The sequence below is a fragment of the Kuraishia capsulata genome, genomic scaffold (assembly GCF_000576695.1).
Source record: "Kuraishia capsulata CBS 1993 genomic scaffold, Kuraishia_capsulata_scaffold_3, whole genome shotgun sequence".
In the NCBI taxonomy this organism is placed as follows: Eukaryota; Fungi; Ascomycota; class Pichiomycetes; order Pichiales; family Pichiaceae; genus Kuraishia; species Kuraishia capsulata.
Genome location: NW_019172952.1, coordinates 998,010 through 1,015,000, shown reverse-complemented (window position 1 = coordinate 1,015,000; position 16,991 = coordinate 998,010). Strand labels below are relative to the sequence as shown.

At 44.7% G+C, this 16,991-nt stretch overlaps 8 protein-coding genes across 8 annotated transcripts, besides 2 other annotated features; 4 read left to right on the top strand and 4 right to left on the bottom strand.

Annotated features, from left to right (window-relative positions):
- Positions 1–30: 30 nt before the first annotated feature.
- On the bottom strand, positions 31–2,007 carry KUCA_T00002787001 (uncharacterized protein; the record flags this gene model as incomplete). The annotated part of the gene is made up of 1 exon (XM_022603068.1): positions 31–2,007. One exon carries the CDS (start codon positions 2,005–2,007, stop codon positions 31–33), a length of 1,977 nt encoding a protein of 658 aa, XP_022458810.1.
- An 848-nt stretch (positions 2,008–2,855) lies between these two features.
- Positions 2,856–3,881, top strand: KUCA_T00002786001 (uncharacterized protein; the record flags this gene model as incomplete). The annotated part of the gene is made up of 1 exon (XM_022603067.1): positions 2,856–3,881. One exon carries the CDS (start codon positions 2,856–2,858, stop codon positions 3,879–3,881), a length of 1,026 nt encoding a protein of 341 aa, XP_022458809.1.
- Positions 3,882–4,376: 495 nt separating this feature from the next.
- On the top strand, positions 4,377–5,930 carry KUCA_T00002785001 (uncharacterized protein; the record flags this gene model as incomplete). Its single annotated transcript, XM_022603066.1, has 1 exon — positions 4,377–5,930. One exon carries the CDS (start codon positions 4,377–4,379, stop codon positions 5,928–5,930), a length of 1,554 nt encoding a protein of 517 aa, XP_022458808.1.
- Positions 5,931–7,672: 1,742 nt separating this feature from the next.
- On the top strand, positions 7,673–9,385 carry KUCA_T00002784001 (uncharacterized protein; the record flags this gene model as incomplete). Its single annotated transcript, XM_022603065.1, has 1 exon — positions 7,673–9,385. The coding sequence occupies one exon, from the start codon at positions 7,673–7,675 to the stop codon at positions 9,383–9,385; it is 1,713 nt and encodes a 570-aa protein (XP_022458807.1).
- Positions 9,386–9,715: 330 nt separating this feature from the next.
- KUCA_T00002783001 (uncharacterized protein) lies at positions 9,716–12,407 on the bottom strand (the record flags this gene model as incomplete). The annotated part of the gene is made up of 2 exons (XM_022603064.1): positions 9,716–12,262; positions 12,342–12,407. The coding sequence occupies 2 exons, from the start codon at positions 12,405–12,407 to the stop codon at positions 9,716–9,718; spliced, it is 2,613 nt and encodes an 870-aa protein (XP_022458806.1).
- A 716-nt stretch (positions 12,408–13,123) lies between these two features.
- Positions 13,124–14,614, top strand: KUCA_T00002782001 (uncharacterized protein; the record flags this gene model as incomplete). The annotated part of the gene is made up of 1 exon (XM_022603062.1): positions 13,124–14,614. One exon carries the CDS (start codon positions 13,124–13,126, stop codon positions 14,612–14,614), a length of 1,491 nt encoding a protein of 496 aa, XP_022458805.1.
- A 48-nt stretch (positions 14,615–14,662) lies between these two features.
- Positions 14,663–15,526, bottom strand: KUCA_T00002781001 (uncharacterized protein; the record flags this gene model as incomplete). The annotated part of the gene is made up of 1 exon (XM_022603061.1): positions 14,663–15,526. The coding sequence occupies one exon, from the start codon at positions 15,524–15,526 to the stop codon at positions 14,663–14,665; it is 864 nt and encodes a 287-aa protein (XP_022458804.1).
- Positions 15,527–15,528: 2 nt separating this feature from the next.
- Positions 15,529–15,570: a sequence feature (Short protein (KUCA_T00002780001, CDK26806.1) was converted to a misc_feature.).
- Positions 15,571–15,631: 61 nt separating this feature from the next.
- Positions 15,632–15,664: a sequence feature (Short protein (KUCA_T00002780001, CDK26806.1) was converted to a misc_feature.).
- A 117-nt stretch (positions 15,665–15,781) lies between these two features.
- KUCA_T00002779001 (uncharacterized protein) lies at positions 15,782–16,888 on the bottom strand (the record flags this gene model as incomplete). Its single annotated transcript, XM_022603060.1, has 1 exon — positions 15,782–16,888. The coding sequence occupies one exon, from the start codon at positions 16,886–16,888 to the stop codon at positions 15,782–15,784; it is 1,107 nt and encodes a 368-aa protein (XP_022458803.1).
- Between the last annotated feature and the right edge of the window lie 103 nt (positions 16,889–16,991).

The window sequence follows — 16,991 nt, the reverse complement described above, 5'->3', positions numbered from 1 at the left end:
TGTGTTTTTTTTTTTCAATTTAGTTGCGCCTCAAAATCCGTTCAACATCTCGAGCTTGGAAACGAAGCTCTCCACCATCTGATTTTTCACTTTAAGGTCGCAGTCCTGGTCGGATCTGTTGCCGATGAATATCCGCATGTTGCCCAGAATGTTCAGCATTTTAAAGTTATTTCTCGATAGCGTATATTCATCGCTGGTATCTTCTGTAGCGCTTTCCTCTTCGGAATTTGTTGGACGCAAGTCACCCTCTCTCTCGATCGGGATATCATCAACGATATATAACAGCGAAACGAAGCCCATAGGGTCCATCTTGAAATTCTCAGTATAATGAGGAATATTAAGTTTCTCAAACCATTTCATCGCAAGTGCGGAGTTGTGTGTCAGTCTGAAGTGGAAATTGACTATCGAACACATTAGACACAGCACCATTGATTGGTCTATTTGATCTGGGTTCGCCTGAACCAGCTTGAAACATTTGAAAAGACCCTCTTTTGATGGAGAAGCAATGCTTGAAAGAATGGAGCATTTGATTAGATGTTTCACGTAATTGTCGCTGTTGTGGTCCAACAGCTGTATCGAGTCGATCAACTCAGACAGAACCTGCGCGCGCGGAACCGTAGAGTGGTACGAATTGGTCATATCCTTGATAGAACTGTTGAAAACCTCCTGAGACTTCAGCTGGGCCAATTTCTTGAAAAACTCGGTTCCGGTCTCGGACTCTGCGACAAGAGGAAGAAGACCAGCCACATCTGCAAACCGGTAGTTATCCAAGAGATAAGCCTCATTTTCGGAAAAGCGATCTCTGGGAAGGGCGTTCCAGATGGAGGGACCAAATATTTGAACCCAGTACTGGTTCTTAATTTTTGACAAGTTGATAAACCTCACTATAGGATCACTGGAAGCCACCAGACGATACAGCTGCACAAACCTGGCGTTGCCATTTTTTGGTCTAGGCTCTGAAATAAGTGGAAGCAGCACATAAAACCACACCACTCCCATCACAAAAAGCATTTTAAGTATTCCAAACATAGGTTTCAACAAGTTCGTCTGTGTGGAAGCGGAATCGCCAATGGAAAGGATAGGCAGAGCAAACAGTCCGTGTCTGGAATACGAGCTTTCGGAGCCGTCAAAATCGTCAAAGGCAGAAGAGCCGATGTAGCACGCCATTCCACCAAGAAGAAGCTTATTGGTCAGACTTGTTCCATTTGCAGCGGGATTGTTCAGTCCCTGTGATTGGTTATGACGAGGACGAGTTCCCTGGCTAGGATCAATGCTCTGCAGAATGTCTCTGGATGAACTTTCCAGGTCATTCTTCAACCGTTTGACCTCATCTTGCAGCAACGAGTTCTTCCACTCTAAGTGGCGAATATATTCGGTCGCTTTCGACAAAATCGTTGCCTTGTTGAGTTTTTTAGCAGGCTTCAAACCGTCCAGCTTGGACTCATCGTCAGTGTAGCCATATCCCTCATAATCGTCGTAGTCTTCGTCTTCGTTCTGATCCTGCGAAGACACGCTATTGTTTCTCATATTCTTGGAGATGATAATTCTCAAGGCTGGGACGGAATTCCTCAACTCCACAATCTTGGAGTTGATGTTTGTTCTGTACTTCTTCTCCACCAGATTGTGAGACGATTTGATCTTCTTTCCCTTCCCACGAGTCGGCTCATTTTTAACAGCAGCTACAGCACCGGTACTGTCACTTAGAGAACCATTAGAACCATTTGAGGCCGTGTTGGCCATGGAGGCGTCAAATCCACTCGTCCCGGAAGTGGGCTGTTTGGTGAGCTCAGGCAAGTCCCACAGGGCATTGTTCATATATTCCGGGTTAAACAGAAACTCCTCTGGACTCGAGCCCGAGGAGTAAGAAGGACTCAAACTCGAACCATAGGGACTCAGAAACGCGTTTGGCTCCGTCTTTATTGCGATATCGCTGAGAGCAATGGTTTGGTCTTTGAGAGTCTCGTCCTGTATGGACGACAGGATAGAATCGTAGTTATCAAACTCCATTTCAATGGTGTTTGTGAGAACTACTCGTGTATTGTTGGACTACATTTCAAAAGAAGAAATATTAGGAATCGACAAGGACTTTCAAAGCTACAAGACTGGTGCTGGAACTGACTCAAATAGTGGTGTGATTTTCATGTCTGCATGTATGTGCCTTGCCGCATGAGATGCTCCATGTTTAGCTTACACACGCCCATGATTTGAGCCAAGACGAAATGCCAAATAAATGCATCCTTGGTGTGGTATTTTCAGAAGAGGGCAGCCCAGGAATGGTTGACATGGTTTGTGGTTGATCGTAGCATAAACGTGACTCTACTTATGACAATTGTTAGGCAGCTCTGGTGGCCACGTTTCTACAATTAAGCCCGGTAGAACACGGCTAGAAAAGTGGTCAGACTTTTTCTCAGAAAGCAGGAGTGTAACAACCGATGACTTATCGTGCGCTGAACTGTCGTGTCCAGTCAATTGGTGACACAATAATGATGACATAAGCACAGTATTTTGCTTGCTGCACGATTAACTCAACTTTCGATACGTCTTCAGGTTCTGGCCCAAAAAGGATCAACACCTCGAATCCCCAACGCCCTCTGGAACAAGCTGTCCAACCACGCTCTTTTTTGCATTATTTCAAAGGCAGTGCCCCCAATAGCTGTTTGTGGCCATATCATATATATCGCGCTGCCATGACGCGAGTGGACCATCTGCACCAAAGGCAGCACTCTGTGCACGGCCACCAGGATTCTTCGCATAGGCTTCGCCGCCCGGACCCATACCCAAACCTGTGGATCATTCTGTCGTCAATCTTGTCGTGGTACTGCTTTTCGCTATCTATTTCGCTTTACAACAAATGGATGTTTGGGCCGAATCTGAACTTCCATTACCCGATCCTCATCACATCCTGTCACCAGCTGATCCTTTTTACATTGAGTTTGGCATGTGTGTTTTGTTTCCCACACTTTCGTTTGGGTGCGAAGGAGTCATATTGGATGGACTTGAAGACTTATTGTTACAAAATTTTGCCTTGTTCTGTATCTTCGGCAGGAGACATTGGACTGGGGAACACCAGCTTCAAGTTCATCACGTTATCACTCTACACAATGATCAAGTCGTCCAGTTTGGTCTTTGTGCTTCTGTGGGGAGTCGTGTTCAAGTTGGAGCATCTGTCATTGCGACTGGTGTGCATTGTGTTGGTGATGACGTTTGGGGTGGTGATGATGGTATGGGGCCAAAAGGACCAGGAACAGCCTATAGTCCCTGGTGGGGCAGCAGATGACTCGGGGAATTCAGATACCTCTAGAATGGCACTCAGAGCCCGTGGATTAGATATACAGTCAGAGTTGTTCATTGGATGCCTTTTGGTGCTCATGTCGTCGTGTATGTCAGGACTCAGATGGGCGCTCACGCAGATTCTTCTCAAGAAGAATAGATACACCAAAAACCCAATTCTCACTATACTCTACATCTCTCCTTCGATGTTCCTGCTACTCTTTTTGATCGGGTGCGGTGTCGAGGGACTCGGCAACTTTTTAGCCAGTGAGATCTGGGCGCAGAAGGGTGTACCCTTCACGATTTTGTTGCTCATCATTCCGGGATTACTTGCTTTTGCGATGACACTGAGCGAATTTATTTTGTTGTCTCATGCAAGCCTTTTGACGCTTTCAATCGCTGGGATCTTCAAGGAACTGCTAACCATTCTGCTAGGATTTCTCATTTTTGGTGACAAACTGTCACTGATTAACATATTCGGACTGGCTATAACGCTGGGTGATATTATGTGGTACAACTACTTCAGATTAAACGAAGAAGATCCTAAGCATTACGAGGAGTATCAATTGGTGGGGGTAGACGAGCACCAGAGGGAGAGGGAGAGAGATTGAGACTTGGATTGAGGCATGGGCCAGTGAGCCTAATATTACAGACATATCATTTACAAGGAGCTAGTCTTCTTGCCAGATTAATACGAAAGCACCTTCCTGTGGGCTGAGGTTAGAATATAATGTAGATCAAAAGCTAAAGTGAAAAAAATCTATTACGTAATATTTTTTGATCTGCCAGTGACCTCGGTGTCGCCCGCATCGCCTATTACCCGGCCGCAAATTTGCGTCAATCTCCTGGCCCAATCTGTTCCCCTCCCCCTTGACACTTTTTCCTTTTATTGTTACAACCACAAATTTCCTTTGTGCAAACAATACAGGGAAACATATAGCAATTTGCCACCAATCTGAAGAGACCTATCAGCATCAAATACCTCTTCTCCCATCAGCTTATAAACAATTTTGCATCTCTACTCTTGTCTGATAGTTGCGTGACCGCCAACCGTGATACAAAACTGCTTTCAGAGCCGGTTGTGTTTTGCTTTGAAAGTGATACAAATGCAAATCATCAGCTATATTCTCACCCGGATAACGCTGACCGTTCAGGTATGGTTTTCCAGGGTTATTCAATTCGTTGAATCCTTCCTGTCGGTTGAGCACCCTGTCAAGAAGAGAAATAACTCGTTTTTGTTCCCTAAACTATGTCAGCTGAACCCAAAGCTCGACGATACTGCCAAAACAGATCTCAAGCAATGTGCTCTCGATTCCAACAACTCACACTTGGTGCCGTTTACTAACGGAAAGGGCGAAATTGAATGGACTTTGCTGGATCAATCCAAATACCAGCAGTACTTTCCTTCTCCTGTCTCTGAGAACTCTCCAAGCAGTGTTAACGGTGCCAGCAATAGCAGCATTGTTGCTTATAATAGTCATGGAGTTCCACACAGCAATTGCTACGAAGCAAGTTCAGCAGATGAGTCCGTCCTGACGTACCTAGACTCCAACTCCATCAGCCCGGTTTCTTCCAACTCCGAGTCGGAGTACTCATCGTTCAAAATGCTTCAGACATCCTCTGACAAGAAGTTTCAGTGTCCCTACTGTGAGACACGGTTCAAGATCCGCGGGTATTTGACGCGTCACATCAAGAAGCACTGGACGGATAAGGCGTTTGGGTGTCCGTTCTACGATGCGGATGCCGCACACAAGTGTCATGCCACTGGTGGTTTCTCGAGAAGAGACACGTATAAGACGCATCTCAAGTCGCGTCATTTCAAGTATCCTCCAGGCACTCGCAGTAGTGGCCGTGTTGGTCAGATGGGCTGGTGTGGCCTGTGTGGCGAGCATTTCCAGAACAATGAGATCTGGGTGGAGATGCACATCGAAGAGGGTGCGTGTCCGAAGTTGCCAGTTGATTTTGTATCGAAATTGAGGAAGGGTAAGAGAAAGACAGGCAAGCATTCACCTCTTTTGGATGTTTTGCAGAGGGACGCTTGTAGCAAGGACGAGGACGAAGTGGTGCAGGAAATTGAGGAGTTTTCCAAAGTAAAGCACGAAGATATCGAACAGCTTGCTGAGGTCAAGCAAGAAGAGGCCAAGCAAGAGGAAGTCCAGTTGTTTTCCAAGGTGAAGAGTGAGGAGGTCAAGCAGTTTACCCAGGTGAAGCAAGAAGAGGCCCAGCACGAGTGGTACCCTCTCCCAGAACTCCAAGAACCACAAACTCATATTCAAGAGGTTCACGTGAAACAGCAGTCACCTTTGCAGAGAGGAGAGGAAGAAGATTACGAGTCATTGGATAATGAGAACAATCCATTCTTGTATCTTCAAATTGCCCCACAACAGTCTCAGGATTTCCATCAGGACCATGCTCAATCACAACAACAGTACCGGTACCAATACCAGCAGCAGCAGCAACAACAACAACAACAACAACAACAACAACAACAACAACAACAACAACAATCACAACAACCACAACAACCACAACAACCACAGCTACCCGTATTTGGATACTATACTTCCAACAGTCCTTTCATGGTTCCAGCCGAGCAGATTCCGTTCCAGCAGATGCCTCAATTTGCACCTCTGGTGAATCAAGACTATGGCATCTACTAGATGTCCAAGACACCTACCAATACTGTCTACATTTGATGCAGCTGTTAGTTTTCACTATTTTCAACGTCATCACTTTTCCACAATACCGTCGTTTCCCGTGTCATGCCTTTTTAGCTTTTTCCATCCTTTTCTCGCTGGTCGGTTTTCCGCTTTTTGGCCCCTTTTTTATGTCTCAAGTTGTTTTAAGAGTACTTTTCTTACGTGTTAGTGTTTTTGTGTCTTTTCCGTTTTGTTCACAGCGGCGGTGTTCAGGCCGCGGCTCTTTTTACCAATTATCTGTCTGTTAACAGAATTGCGTCTCGTGATCTTTGCTCGTAGACTCGTAAAGGTAGTCCTTCAAGTATACGGGTGGTTGAAAATAAGGATTTAGCCGCCGCACGCAACCTCTGCGATCTCAACAGATATGATCTGAAGATGTCACCAGCTAAATGATGACGGTGTGGATTGACTTCAATGTAATGTTGGCGGAAGGAACTGTGTTTAGTTGTTTGGACATCGGTTGAGCAAAGTGGCGGGGAAAAGAGGCTATCGGATATCGCCGGTTGCTGCTACCTGATTTATGGGGTATCTCACTCGTCTGGGTTGCAATGGTTTGCATAGGTATCTAAACGACTGAATCTGACATTAGCCCTAAAATATAGAAGATTTTTCTGCTAATATATCGGCCGTTTCTTTTTTGAGAACGTCATTTGAGGGCTATGCCAAGTACAAATGAAATTCGCCGAAACTAATCAATTAATGGTTTATTCAGTTTATCCTTAATTTAGAATTTTCACAGAAAGTTAGCGAAACTTTCCAATAGTCAACTATTCAGAGTAACTAAAGACACGCTAGTAGGCATCACCATCCAAGATCAGAACATTTCTTTTTCCGGAACTGAGATATCAACTTGAATACGATAAATATGTCACTAGTACAAATATTCAGCACTGCTCAAAATCACCTAGCCAAACCGTCATTTATGACCCGGAGGTAGTGTAACGTTCCCACTCAACAACGTGCTGCACCCTAAGCCACTACAATAGCATGACAACAATCATCACGTCGTGATGCCTTCTATTCTTAGCTGCTTTTGTGTGCTATAAAAAGATGACACAATACTTGTCTGATTTGGTATTGCACCAATCTTGCAGGCTATACAACAACAGTTCAGCGTAACTAATACAACGCAATCCTCTTTCGGAACCTTGGCGACCATTTCGGCGTTCTCTCGGTTCTCTTTTGGCCTACAATGTAGTATTGTTAGGCCGAGGACGGAAACCCGCGCGGCTTTAAGCAGTTTGGGTGGTGCACACCTATGATATCATCCCCAAGGCTTCATATTGCTCTCGGGAGATTGAACGCACAAATGGAAACAGGCAAGATTTAAACAATAAAAGCCCCATTTGAAATTATCCTAAATCTAATTCTTTTTCTTCCGGCTCATATCCAGCAATTCCAAAGCCGTAAAACGCGAAAAGTGTCTCATTTGACGTGCGCGAACCATAAAACTCCTGCAGTCTCCCAAAGTAGAAAGGAGAAAAAACGAATTTCTTCACGAAGCCATACGGAAACAAGGACTGGAACAAGGGATCGCTGAACACAGGCACGAGGACTGCTAGGCCACGTGAGGAGGACATTCTTTGTATTCTTTTTCGCCTTCGCCGCTGTTTACTGCCCTGCAGTTGGTTAGTTGGAAGTTTCTCGTTTTTGACTTTATTTCTGCTGTTTAGGTCTGTGTCCCCTGTCCACGCAATAGCACCATGTTGGCGGTAAACGTGCTCGCGGTATTAGCCAGTGTTCTACCGTTGGTCCTGACAGACGACTTGCCCTATCTTAAACTAATCCCGAGTTATGGTGAGGTTTACGACTACAAATTTGAAATTGGAAAGCCGGCTCAGAACGTGTCTCTGAGACTGGATATCGGCTCTGGAGACATCTGGATTCCAAACCTCGCGGACTTCCCAAACTGCACAACAGAAGTGGTCTCGCAATCCCATACAAGGACTATTGCCTCAACAGAAACTGCCTCGGGATGCCCGTCCAACGGACTGTACGATATTGAGCTTTCGAAGTCGGGTCACTACTTCAACCAGTCTTCGCAGCTCACGATAAATGCTTCCTATGTGAACGGGAACGAGTCGGATATTCAAGTGAACCAGACGTATCTCAACTACATTGAGATATTCGGCAACTATGTCGAGGATGAAGTGACTTTCAAGGACGACTCTGGGGCCTCGTATAAGCTGCCTGACTTTGTGTTTGTGAGTGCTAACGACTCCAACGTTTATAGTGGAGGTCTGGGACTCGGTGCTCCTTCGGGATCTTCGACCTCGTTCCTGAAAGCAATGGTTGAAGAAGGATACATCAACTCGTCGAGTTATTCGCTTTCGTTGAATGGAATCAACGCCTCATATGCAGAGCTCATCTTGGGAGGTCTTGATTCAGACCGGTTCATCGGGCCTTTGGTGGAATTCGATTACATCCCCATCTTGGATACTGGAGAAACGTTTGGATTCGCTTGGTCCAACGATTACCCCGTTATTCCACTCACTGGATTGGGAGTAACCTCTTCCTCTGGAAAGTCGCTCACGTTCTCGCGGTCGTTCACAGATGGCTTCACCTCCGGGTCATACCCCAGACCAGCTTTGTTGGATTCACGGCTCTTGTACAGTTTCCTACCGTACTCAACCTTGATTGAGATCGCGGTTCAGGTTAACGCATACTACTCGTCGGATCTTGATACGTGGCTCGTGAATTGTAACGTTAGTCGGACAGGTTTCTTGGACTTCCACTTTGGAAACCTCACAGTCATGATTCCACTTGTCGAGCTTTTGTACGAAGCTTATGACAACAATAACACCCTGCTGAGATTCCAGAATGGAGACACTGCCTGTTCGCTTGCGATACTACCTGACTATTACACCGGCTACACAGTATTGGGAACTCCATTCCTGAGGTCCATCTACATGGCCGTTGATGTGGATTCTCGCAAAATCGCCATGGGCCAGGCCAATCCGGCTTTTATCTCCAAGGCTGCTTCTGAAGAACTCACCACCACATCTTTGGTTGGGTTTGGAAATTCCACCGCTCGTTCGCACACGAGATCAGCAATTGACCCGGATGCATCATCCATTCCGTTTGCTGTGCCGAATAACGTCACTTCATATTCATCTCTGACCTTGACTGTCACGAATGATTACACGAGTTCAGGAATGACTGCCTCCTCTGCTTCTGCTTCCACTGCGCTCATCTCTAACGGAGAGGTCATTATTGGTGGTGGAAAGTCCCAGTCTTCCTCGAACATATCTGCTTCAGCAGCCTCAGATGTGTCGGGGTCTTACTCGAAGAGTTCCAAAGCCATCGGCTCATCTTTGGCCTTGGGAAAGACCCATGTGTTTGGTGGACTTGCATCTTCCACTCTATGGCAGATCGGGTGCGGTGTGGTATTTGTTTATATGGTGTTGATATTGTGAAAGTATCTCTTCATCAACCATGCCAAAAAAACAGCTCCCATGTATCACGCACGGCTAGCCAAGCCAACAGTCATCATTTTCACGCATTGGCCCATCACAGTTGTTCTTTATTCACCTGCGTTTTTTTTATCCAAGTCCACCGCTGTTTGTTTGTTTTCGATAGACGATAGACAATTGTTGGGGCCTAGCCATGTTGTATTATTACTAGAAAAGTCTTTCCAAAAGTATCAAGTCCCAGAAAAGTTGATAAATAAGAAGTCTGGCAGTATTTTGTGCACTCGTATCACGTTAGATCGAATAACTCATCACGAGAAAGTAGAATCTAAACTGTCATATCAGTGGGATCTCTCCCGAATGCGAGCAAATCACACATTGAACGATCCATTCCCAGTTGATATACCTTATGTTCAGTCCTTTCAGATCTGTTGCTGGAGTGATTCTTCTCTTTGCAGGCGTTGCACTCGGAAAAAACTTCTTGATTCCTTGGCTCTTCTGCGACGACTTCACAGTATTTCTCGTGTTTTTGGCTCCTTTGGAACTGAGCTGCTTGACAACTTCTTCAATTGCGTCTTCAGAGTATACAGCCGTTATCGAGCCGTCCATTTCAAAATCTTTAGCTTTCTTCAGCGCATTCTGGTAGCTGGCGACAAAGTGTATCGTTTTCACTCCTAGAGCAGTTAGTATGAACAACAAAGTCTCCCTCTTGACATTTATCGACTTGTTGATTATCAGAACTTGATAATGGGCCAAAATGTTGGAGTTGTTGTTCACCTGGTCCCAAAGCGACATTCCGAGACGGTACTTTTCGTAAAACTCAAAGATGTTTAAACTCATTGTGGATTGATGCCACTGCGATTCACCCGCTGCCAAAAGGTACCGGAACCACGACTTTGCGTTTTCTTTGTTGGATATGCAGTCGTCAATGAACTTTTCCGACAGCAAGGGCCAACCCAATGCTAATGCCTGCAAGTATTTCTCTGTTCGACATGGTTTGTTGGATAGAGTCAGTGGTAGTCTGAAGCTTTTGAGTGAAACGTGTCTGGTGAAAGATAAATCACTGGAGGGTTCTAAAAGTTCGGTGAATCCATTCTCTAGAATAACACCTCCAGAATCCAAAATGAATTGCGTTCTCCGCTTGAAATCCTCTTCATTGTCAACACCACTGCGTGTAAAACAGAAGCAATAGCCCTGAAATATCCCAGATGGTGTTATTTCGGTTGCGTCGGTCTCAAACTTTAAACCCTGTATAAACTTCTCGAAAGCCTCCTCATCATTGAACTTTTTGAATATGGATCTGTTCGGAAACCTGGTGCAATATATCGACGATAGGTCCCTCGAAAATTCTTCTGGACGAGTCTTTCCTACTAAGTAAACTGTGTCAAAACCACGGATTGACCTGACAATCTCCTCAGACATATCCGGGCGTTTGCATCGTAAGCCAGTCACTTTGAAATAGCCAGCTTCATCCTTTATTCTGACCTGATCACCAATATGAATCTCCATAGGAGCCAGTATTTGGGACTTCTTTATCCGAGCAACACTGTCTTCGCCATATAACACATCAACAGTATCGTTGGGAAACAGTTGGCTAATTTTGGCAGGAACTTTGTGCCTTTCAATCCTTGCCCAAATATACTTGTCATACAGGATTGTGGTATCAACTTCTGCTAGGTTATCTCTCACCACTTCGCCTGATGAGTTCCATACCTGTTTGTCCCCGGTATCTAAAGACGGGTTTGATTCTTTGTCCAGGGGCTTTTGGACAAGTCCTCCTTTGTCATTGGACAAGGAGAGCATTTGGCTCACCTGGCCATGTATTACCTGAGTTTCAGCAGATGTTGATATCGTGCCAACCTTGCCGCTTTCCCGAGCTTCGTCATTCTCTTCCAATTCGCTCAGCTCCTGGGTAAAATGCTTGGACAAATTGATACTGCGATTCTTCGAGATGGGTGTTGAAAAAGCCTGAAACTTGTCGTGCTCAACGCTCAGAGAAAAAATCGTCTGTGACCTCCTCTTTGGAAGAGGGGTTTCCTGGTTGGGTTCATTGTCCGAGTCACCATCAGAACTCACAATCGAGCTCTGAGAAACGCCCTGAGACCTGCTTCGGGCGACTTTCTCAATTGATGCCGGAACTTGGATCCCGTCGTTCGACACTTGTGAGTTTTCGTACTGAAGATGAAGACCACTTGAGAACTTGTGATCATCCGGCTGCCTATCGTGTATTATCGTTGCCTCTGAATTATCGATCATGATAGGTTCATTAGTAGAGATATCCACGTTTCTCAGAGCTCTATTCACCTCATCATCGTAATCGCCTTCATCTATGGTAGCAGTTGTGATATCTCCCTTGTTGCTGTTCATCTGGTTGAAGGTGTCATCTCCTCCGTTCGCACCCAGCATGATGCCGTCCTCCAATTCCAGCTCCATATCGATATCGCCATCGTTTTCCCCAAGTCTCTTGAACGTTTCCAAAGCTCTTTTGCTCCTTGATTCTGCAGAAACACTTGGAGTATCCTCATTTGCAATACCAAATTCCAGAATAGACTTCTTAGTGGGAATCTCCGAAGTGGGTGTGTCCTCGAACGGATTCTTGATTTTCGCAAACAGCGGTGTTTGAGATTCCTGGCCGTTGTTGATCTTAATGGCCAGATTTGAGTTTGGAGTTTGTACCTGTCTCACAAACGGGGTCCCTGTAATATTTGGGCTGTTGATGGTGACGTTGTGGGTATTCTCGTGGTTGGCATGCACATATCTCTCTCTTCTTCGCACCTGAAGGGTATCGTCGTGGATGTTCTGAATATGGATTGGTTCGGATTCTTCGGAACCAATTGGGGTATCATTTAAAGAATCAGGAAGCTCGGATGCAATTATTTGGGTCTGTGCTTGTTAGTCATAAGTTACGTTGAAGCTAGTCAAGTCGCGTTGATCTTGGCCAGATGCATGGGGAATTGCTTACATCTGCTGTCAATGAAGGTAACACCATCCGGTCATTGGACTTGTCTGATGAGGAAGGTAAGCTCATTGTCTATTCCATTTTATATTGGAGAGGCTTGCATGTAGCTTTTGAGAGCAGAGAGGTGTTTATTTGGATATTGGCCAAAAGACTGAGCGGCGTTCTTGACTGAGATGGAGTAGTGGATTGACCAAGTTTTATGACAATGTCTGTGTTGTAACGTGTCTTTTGGTTCACTTAGCTCTTGACATAGTCAAGTTGATACTTGATAATCATCGAGTGGTTCGCGAACTTTTAAGAGTTTGCCCTGTTTGTGTCTAATGAGGTCTTCATTTGAAAGCCTCGACTTTGATGCTTATCTCGTGGAAGCCATTCTTACCATATCCAAGATCTCTGCTGAAGAGATCTTGATGGAGGTGGAACCTGAACATAGGATATATTTTGGAGTTTCTCTCATACTTTTGAACAGATTTCAAGAGGGCTTATGTGAGATACAATTAGCTTTGAGTGAAACCGCTATATCTCAAAAACATCTGCTCCTGGAAAACATATCCATTATCTGTAAGCGATTGGCTATGAACAAGTTATCAGAGTTCTTTGGTGGCGAATGTACCAAAGCACAGCATTATTACAAGCATCACTGTCTTAGCCATGAGGAGAGAAATACTTGCGAAAGATGTCAAAGTTTCTCAGAGACACCTATAACTGTTAGTTGTGCCAACCTGTGGTAAGTTTTTACTCACTCTCTGTGACGCCTACCAGAGTTTAAATGTCTTCCCCAAAAAATGCTAACTCTGTTCAGCAACTTCCGTCTTGTTGATTCAAAGGACATTCTCATAACTTTCTGGAAATGTGTTGAATTCCTAGAGACTACCGCAAATTTCAGATTCCTAGAGTCCTTCCAGGATCGCATAAAAAACTGGAAAAACATAATTGACGACTTGAGAGAAATGCGGGGAAGATATCTAGATAATTCTGTCATTTCCTTTATGGAATACTGTATCAGCATGAGATTGACGTCTCCATTGCCAATTCTACCTAGAAATCCTTTTACGCTTCCAGAGATGCAATGGTTGATTAAGGCATTTGAGCACGCTTCACCATATGCTCTCACGTCAAGCTTAGAAGAGTATGTCAAAGAAGTCATCATGAGTACGCCTAATTCTTCTGAAACCAAAGATCAAGTCAAGAATTACCATCTGTTTCATACTATGATGGGAATAATCAGTCTTGACAAGAATGACCTTGAGTCTGCTAAGAGCCATCTTACGATAGCTGTTGCATTGGTTGACATGCTGAAGTGTGCATTGGATTATGCAGTCTTAGAGGATATAAGGCTCGACTATGTTTTGATGAGGCCAGAAAATACCAACTGCATTTACATTTTATTGATTCAATGCTATTTGAGAGAGTGGAAGGAAACAGAATTGGAACTTTTGCAAAGTCAAGGAACAGACCTCAGAGATATCACAAAACCGGTTCTCGTACTGAAACTTAGTGATACCAGTAAGCTTTATCATCGGCAGAGTACTTTGAAGGCGAGGGCCACTTTTTCGGAAGTTTTGGCATTTCGGTCAAGACGTGTTAGAATCATGCCAACGGGTGAAAAATGGTTCAGACTTGAGAAAAATCATATTCTTGATGCCACCACGGACTATATTCTGCTATCAGCCACGAACTACAATGATGATCCGCATAATTCGAAACTTTACGACAAAATTGTTTGGAGTCTTTTGATGTGCGGGGATATTCACGTTGATACAATTCTGTTCTTCGATTTTCTACGGTTCTACTTCTCCCTGAACAAAGCTTGTCAGCCTGTTGGAGAAAAGTTTATTCAAAGCATTGATGAATCGTTCATGACAACAAAAATTGAGCAGATAATAGCTTCTTTAAGGTATCTCAGGAATTCCAGCTTGCATATCAAAAGCGATGACACAAATTTGGATTACCCATGGAACTGGTGGCTCATATCACCCTGTTTACTTGGAAACAACCCAGAAAATGTCGTTTTCGAAGACTGCTTGCCAGCGAGTGCAAAATGGTACAAAATTCATGACAGTAATACAGGTGTTATGAGTCGCACCATAACAAACAAGATAAGGGGAATTCTCAAGCACGAGACGGGAGAAATCAAGCAAAGGGAAAACCTACGACTCAGTTTCCATCTTGTGGATCTATGGAAAGAAAATTACACTGGATACCACCAAGGAGCTCTTCCATCAAAAATTGAAGAGTACTTGGAGCACCATTACGGTCTGCGTGATATTGTTTGATGTATGTCTGTATTTCGTTCTGATCCTATTTGATTTATGAATTGGTGCCTAAGTAACCCTGTCTATCAAAGCGTTCATGACCTTGGCACTGGAAGCAGAGCGGATGTTAACTTTGCTGGACAATCTCTCCGTGCGGAATCTCTCGTATATCACATTTACTGTTGTATCTTTGAGATCTTGAAGACATGTGCCCAAAAGTAAAATCTTCAGCATCAGATAGTCGCTATGGGTTACATCCTCGGGAATGGCAGTACCCCAAGGATATTCCCTAACGTATTGCTCTTTGCCATCGACTTCCCGTTTTTCCGTTGAGCTCATGACGGCAAAAGGAAGAACCTTCAAGAACTCAGGAAGTTCTCCCTCATTAGCGTCCTCAATCCAAGGACCAAAGTCGTAGATCTCAATGTTGTTGGCAGTGATGTCTGCCATCACCTTCTTCTTGTTGGTGATGAGCTCAGCTGAGCTCATGACGTCTGCCTTGGATAAAACAGGGATCAGATTACATCTTGGTCCCACTAACTTCATGAAGTTGATGTCCAGCTGACGAAGCCCCTTTCCTGTTGGTCTGATGAAGTAAAGGAGGACGTGAACTCTGCCGTCTTTGACCATTGAATTGCGCTGAATACGGCATTCTTCGTTCAAAACGGAATTCAGCTGATTGTTCAGGTAATCCAACACAATTCCTGAACAACGTCTGTTGTCCACTTTATCTCCAAATCCCGGTACCATTACTACATCCAGATTGATGGGCGTTTCCTCCTCCATTACCAAAGCATTGAATGTCCTGATGGATACTTGTGGGTCCATACCAGGCTTAAACTCAGGCAAAGGATCTTCGCCAAAACAGTTCTCACCACACAGCATCTTGACGAAGGTAGACTTGCCGGTTCCGGTCTCACCGCAAACCATCATGGTCATGCGCAGTCCCTTCTTGAGAAAACAACGGCGACGGAGCTCTTCCGTCGAGAACTGGACCTGTTAGACGATGCTACTGAGGCAGAGGGAGATTAAACTTACAGCAATAATCTTAGCACTGGGACACCCGGACATGTTTTTAGCCTTGATGGTGATTGTTTGGTGGGATAAACGAAACAATGTATTGGTATCTTCAACGAGGACGAGCCGCCCAAAGAGCCGCACGGAATAAAAATCTGTAGTCCACGACCTTCAGACCACTATCTCTTTCGCAGCGAGTTCGGTTTCCTCGATATGGTCTTGTTGCTGCTCTTGTTTTTGTTCTTGAGGCTCTTTTGAGTCTTCTTTCTGTGATATTGGTGTCATATCCTCCTTGCGGAACCCATTCGACCTTGCATATATGTCCTCCTTGGTGAGTTCAGGGTACTTCACCGCCACATATGGTTTGACTTCAGGTACTTTATCCAGTATCCTGTGATAGAGCTGTAGACAAGCAAAGACGTCCTCGGCAGACACATTTAGATCATTCGATATGATCTGGTCTGGAATTTTGATATCGTCTTCTACCGCACACAATACCATGCCCACTGCCACAATCACCTCTGCCCTGAACAAAAGACATAAGGGTGTTCTAGCAGCACATTCGAAGAAAGTACAACATCTGTGGAAATAGAACTCACTAAAAGATCCACGGCCCTTGTAATCCTTCAGTTTGTTGAAGATACTTTCGTTGGCCCTGGTGATATCATAGCATAGCTTGTATGGCTGGTCAGGAGTCATGTCAAAACACAGAACCTCCAGCAATTTTTCTTCCAGTCTGACCAGTCTGTCTCTCCACTGCCAGAATACCTTGGTTTGTTCGTCAACGATCATTTTCGGGTCTTTGCTGGACAACCTTGCGCACCAAACGACAACGTCATGGAGCTTTCTTCTGCATTCTTCAGCCTTGCAAGCCAGAAATAAAGAAGCACCTGCGATTTCATAATAGTGATGTCCCAAGATATCCTTCCTCATATAGAATCTGTGTAAATATACAGATGCTGTTATCGCCACCAGTCTTGATAAGTTCAAGGATTTGGCCAAGTTGTGAATGAACTGAACACCTTTGGCTCTTCGCGTAATCTCGTCTTTGAATGCCAACTTTGCCCTGGACGGACTTTCCTGAAACAATTCTTCCTCGGAGAAGATCCACGAATTAGTCGGAAGGGCCAGTGACCTTGCTGAAAACCCGCGCCAAAACTTGTACCTCCTTCTCTCTCTGGAGGCCGAGTTGTAGCTATCGTTCGACGCCAGTCTCGGACTGCGCGACTCGGACGCGTCTATATCTGATCTGATTCTTTTCCGCTCAGGCGAACTCATATGAGGGAATTTGATGAAGACTGAGACTTCAGAGTGCTGAATGTGTCAACGATAAGGGTTTGAGAGAAAGTTCAATCATTTCTTCCCCGAAAGATACTGCCAT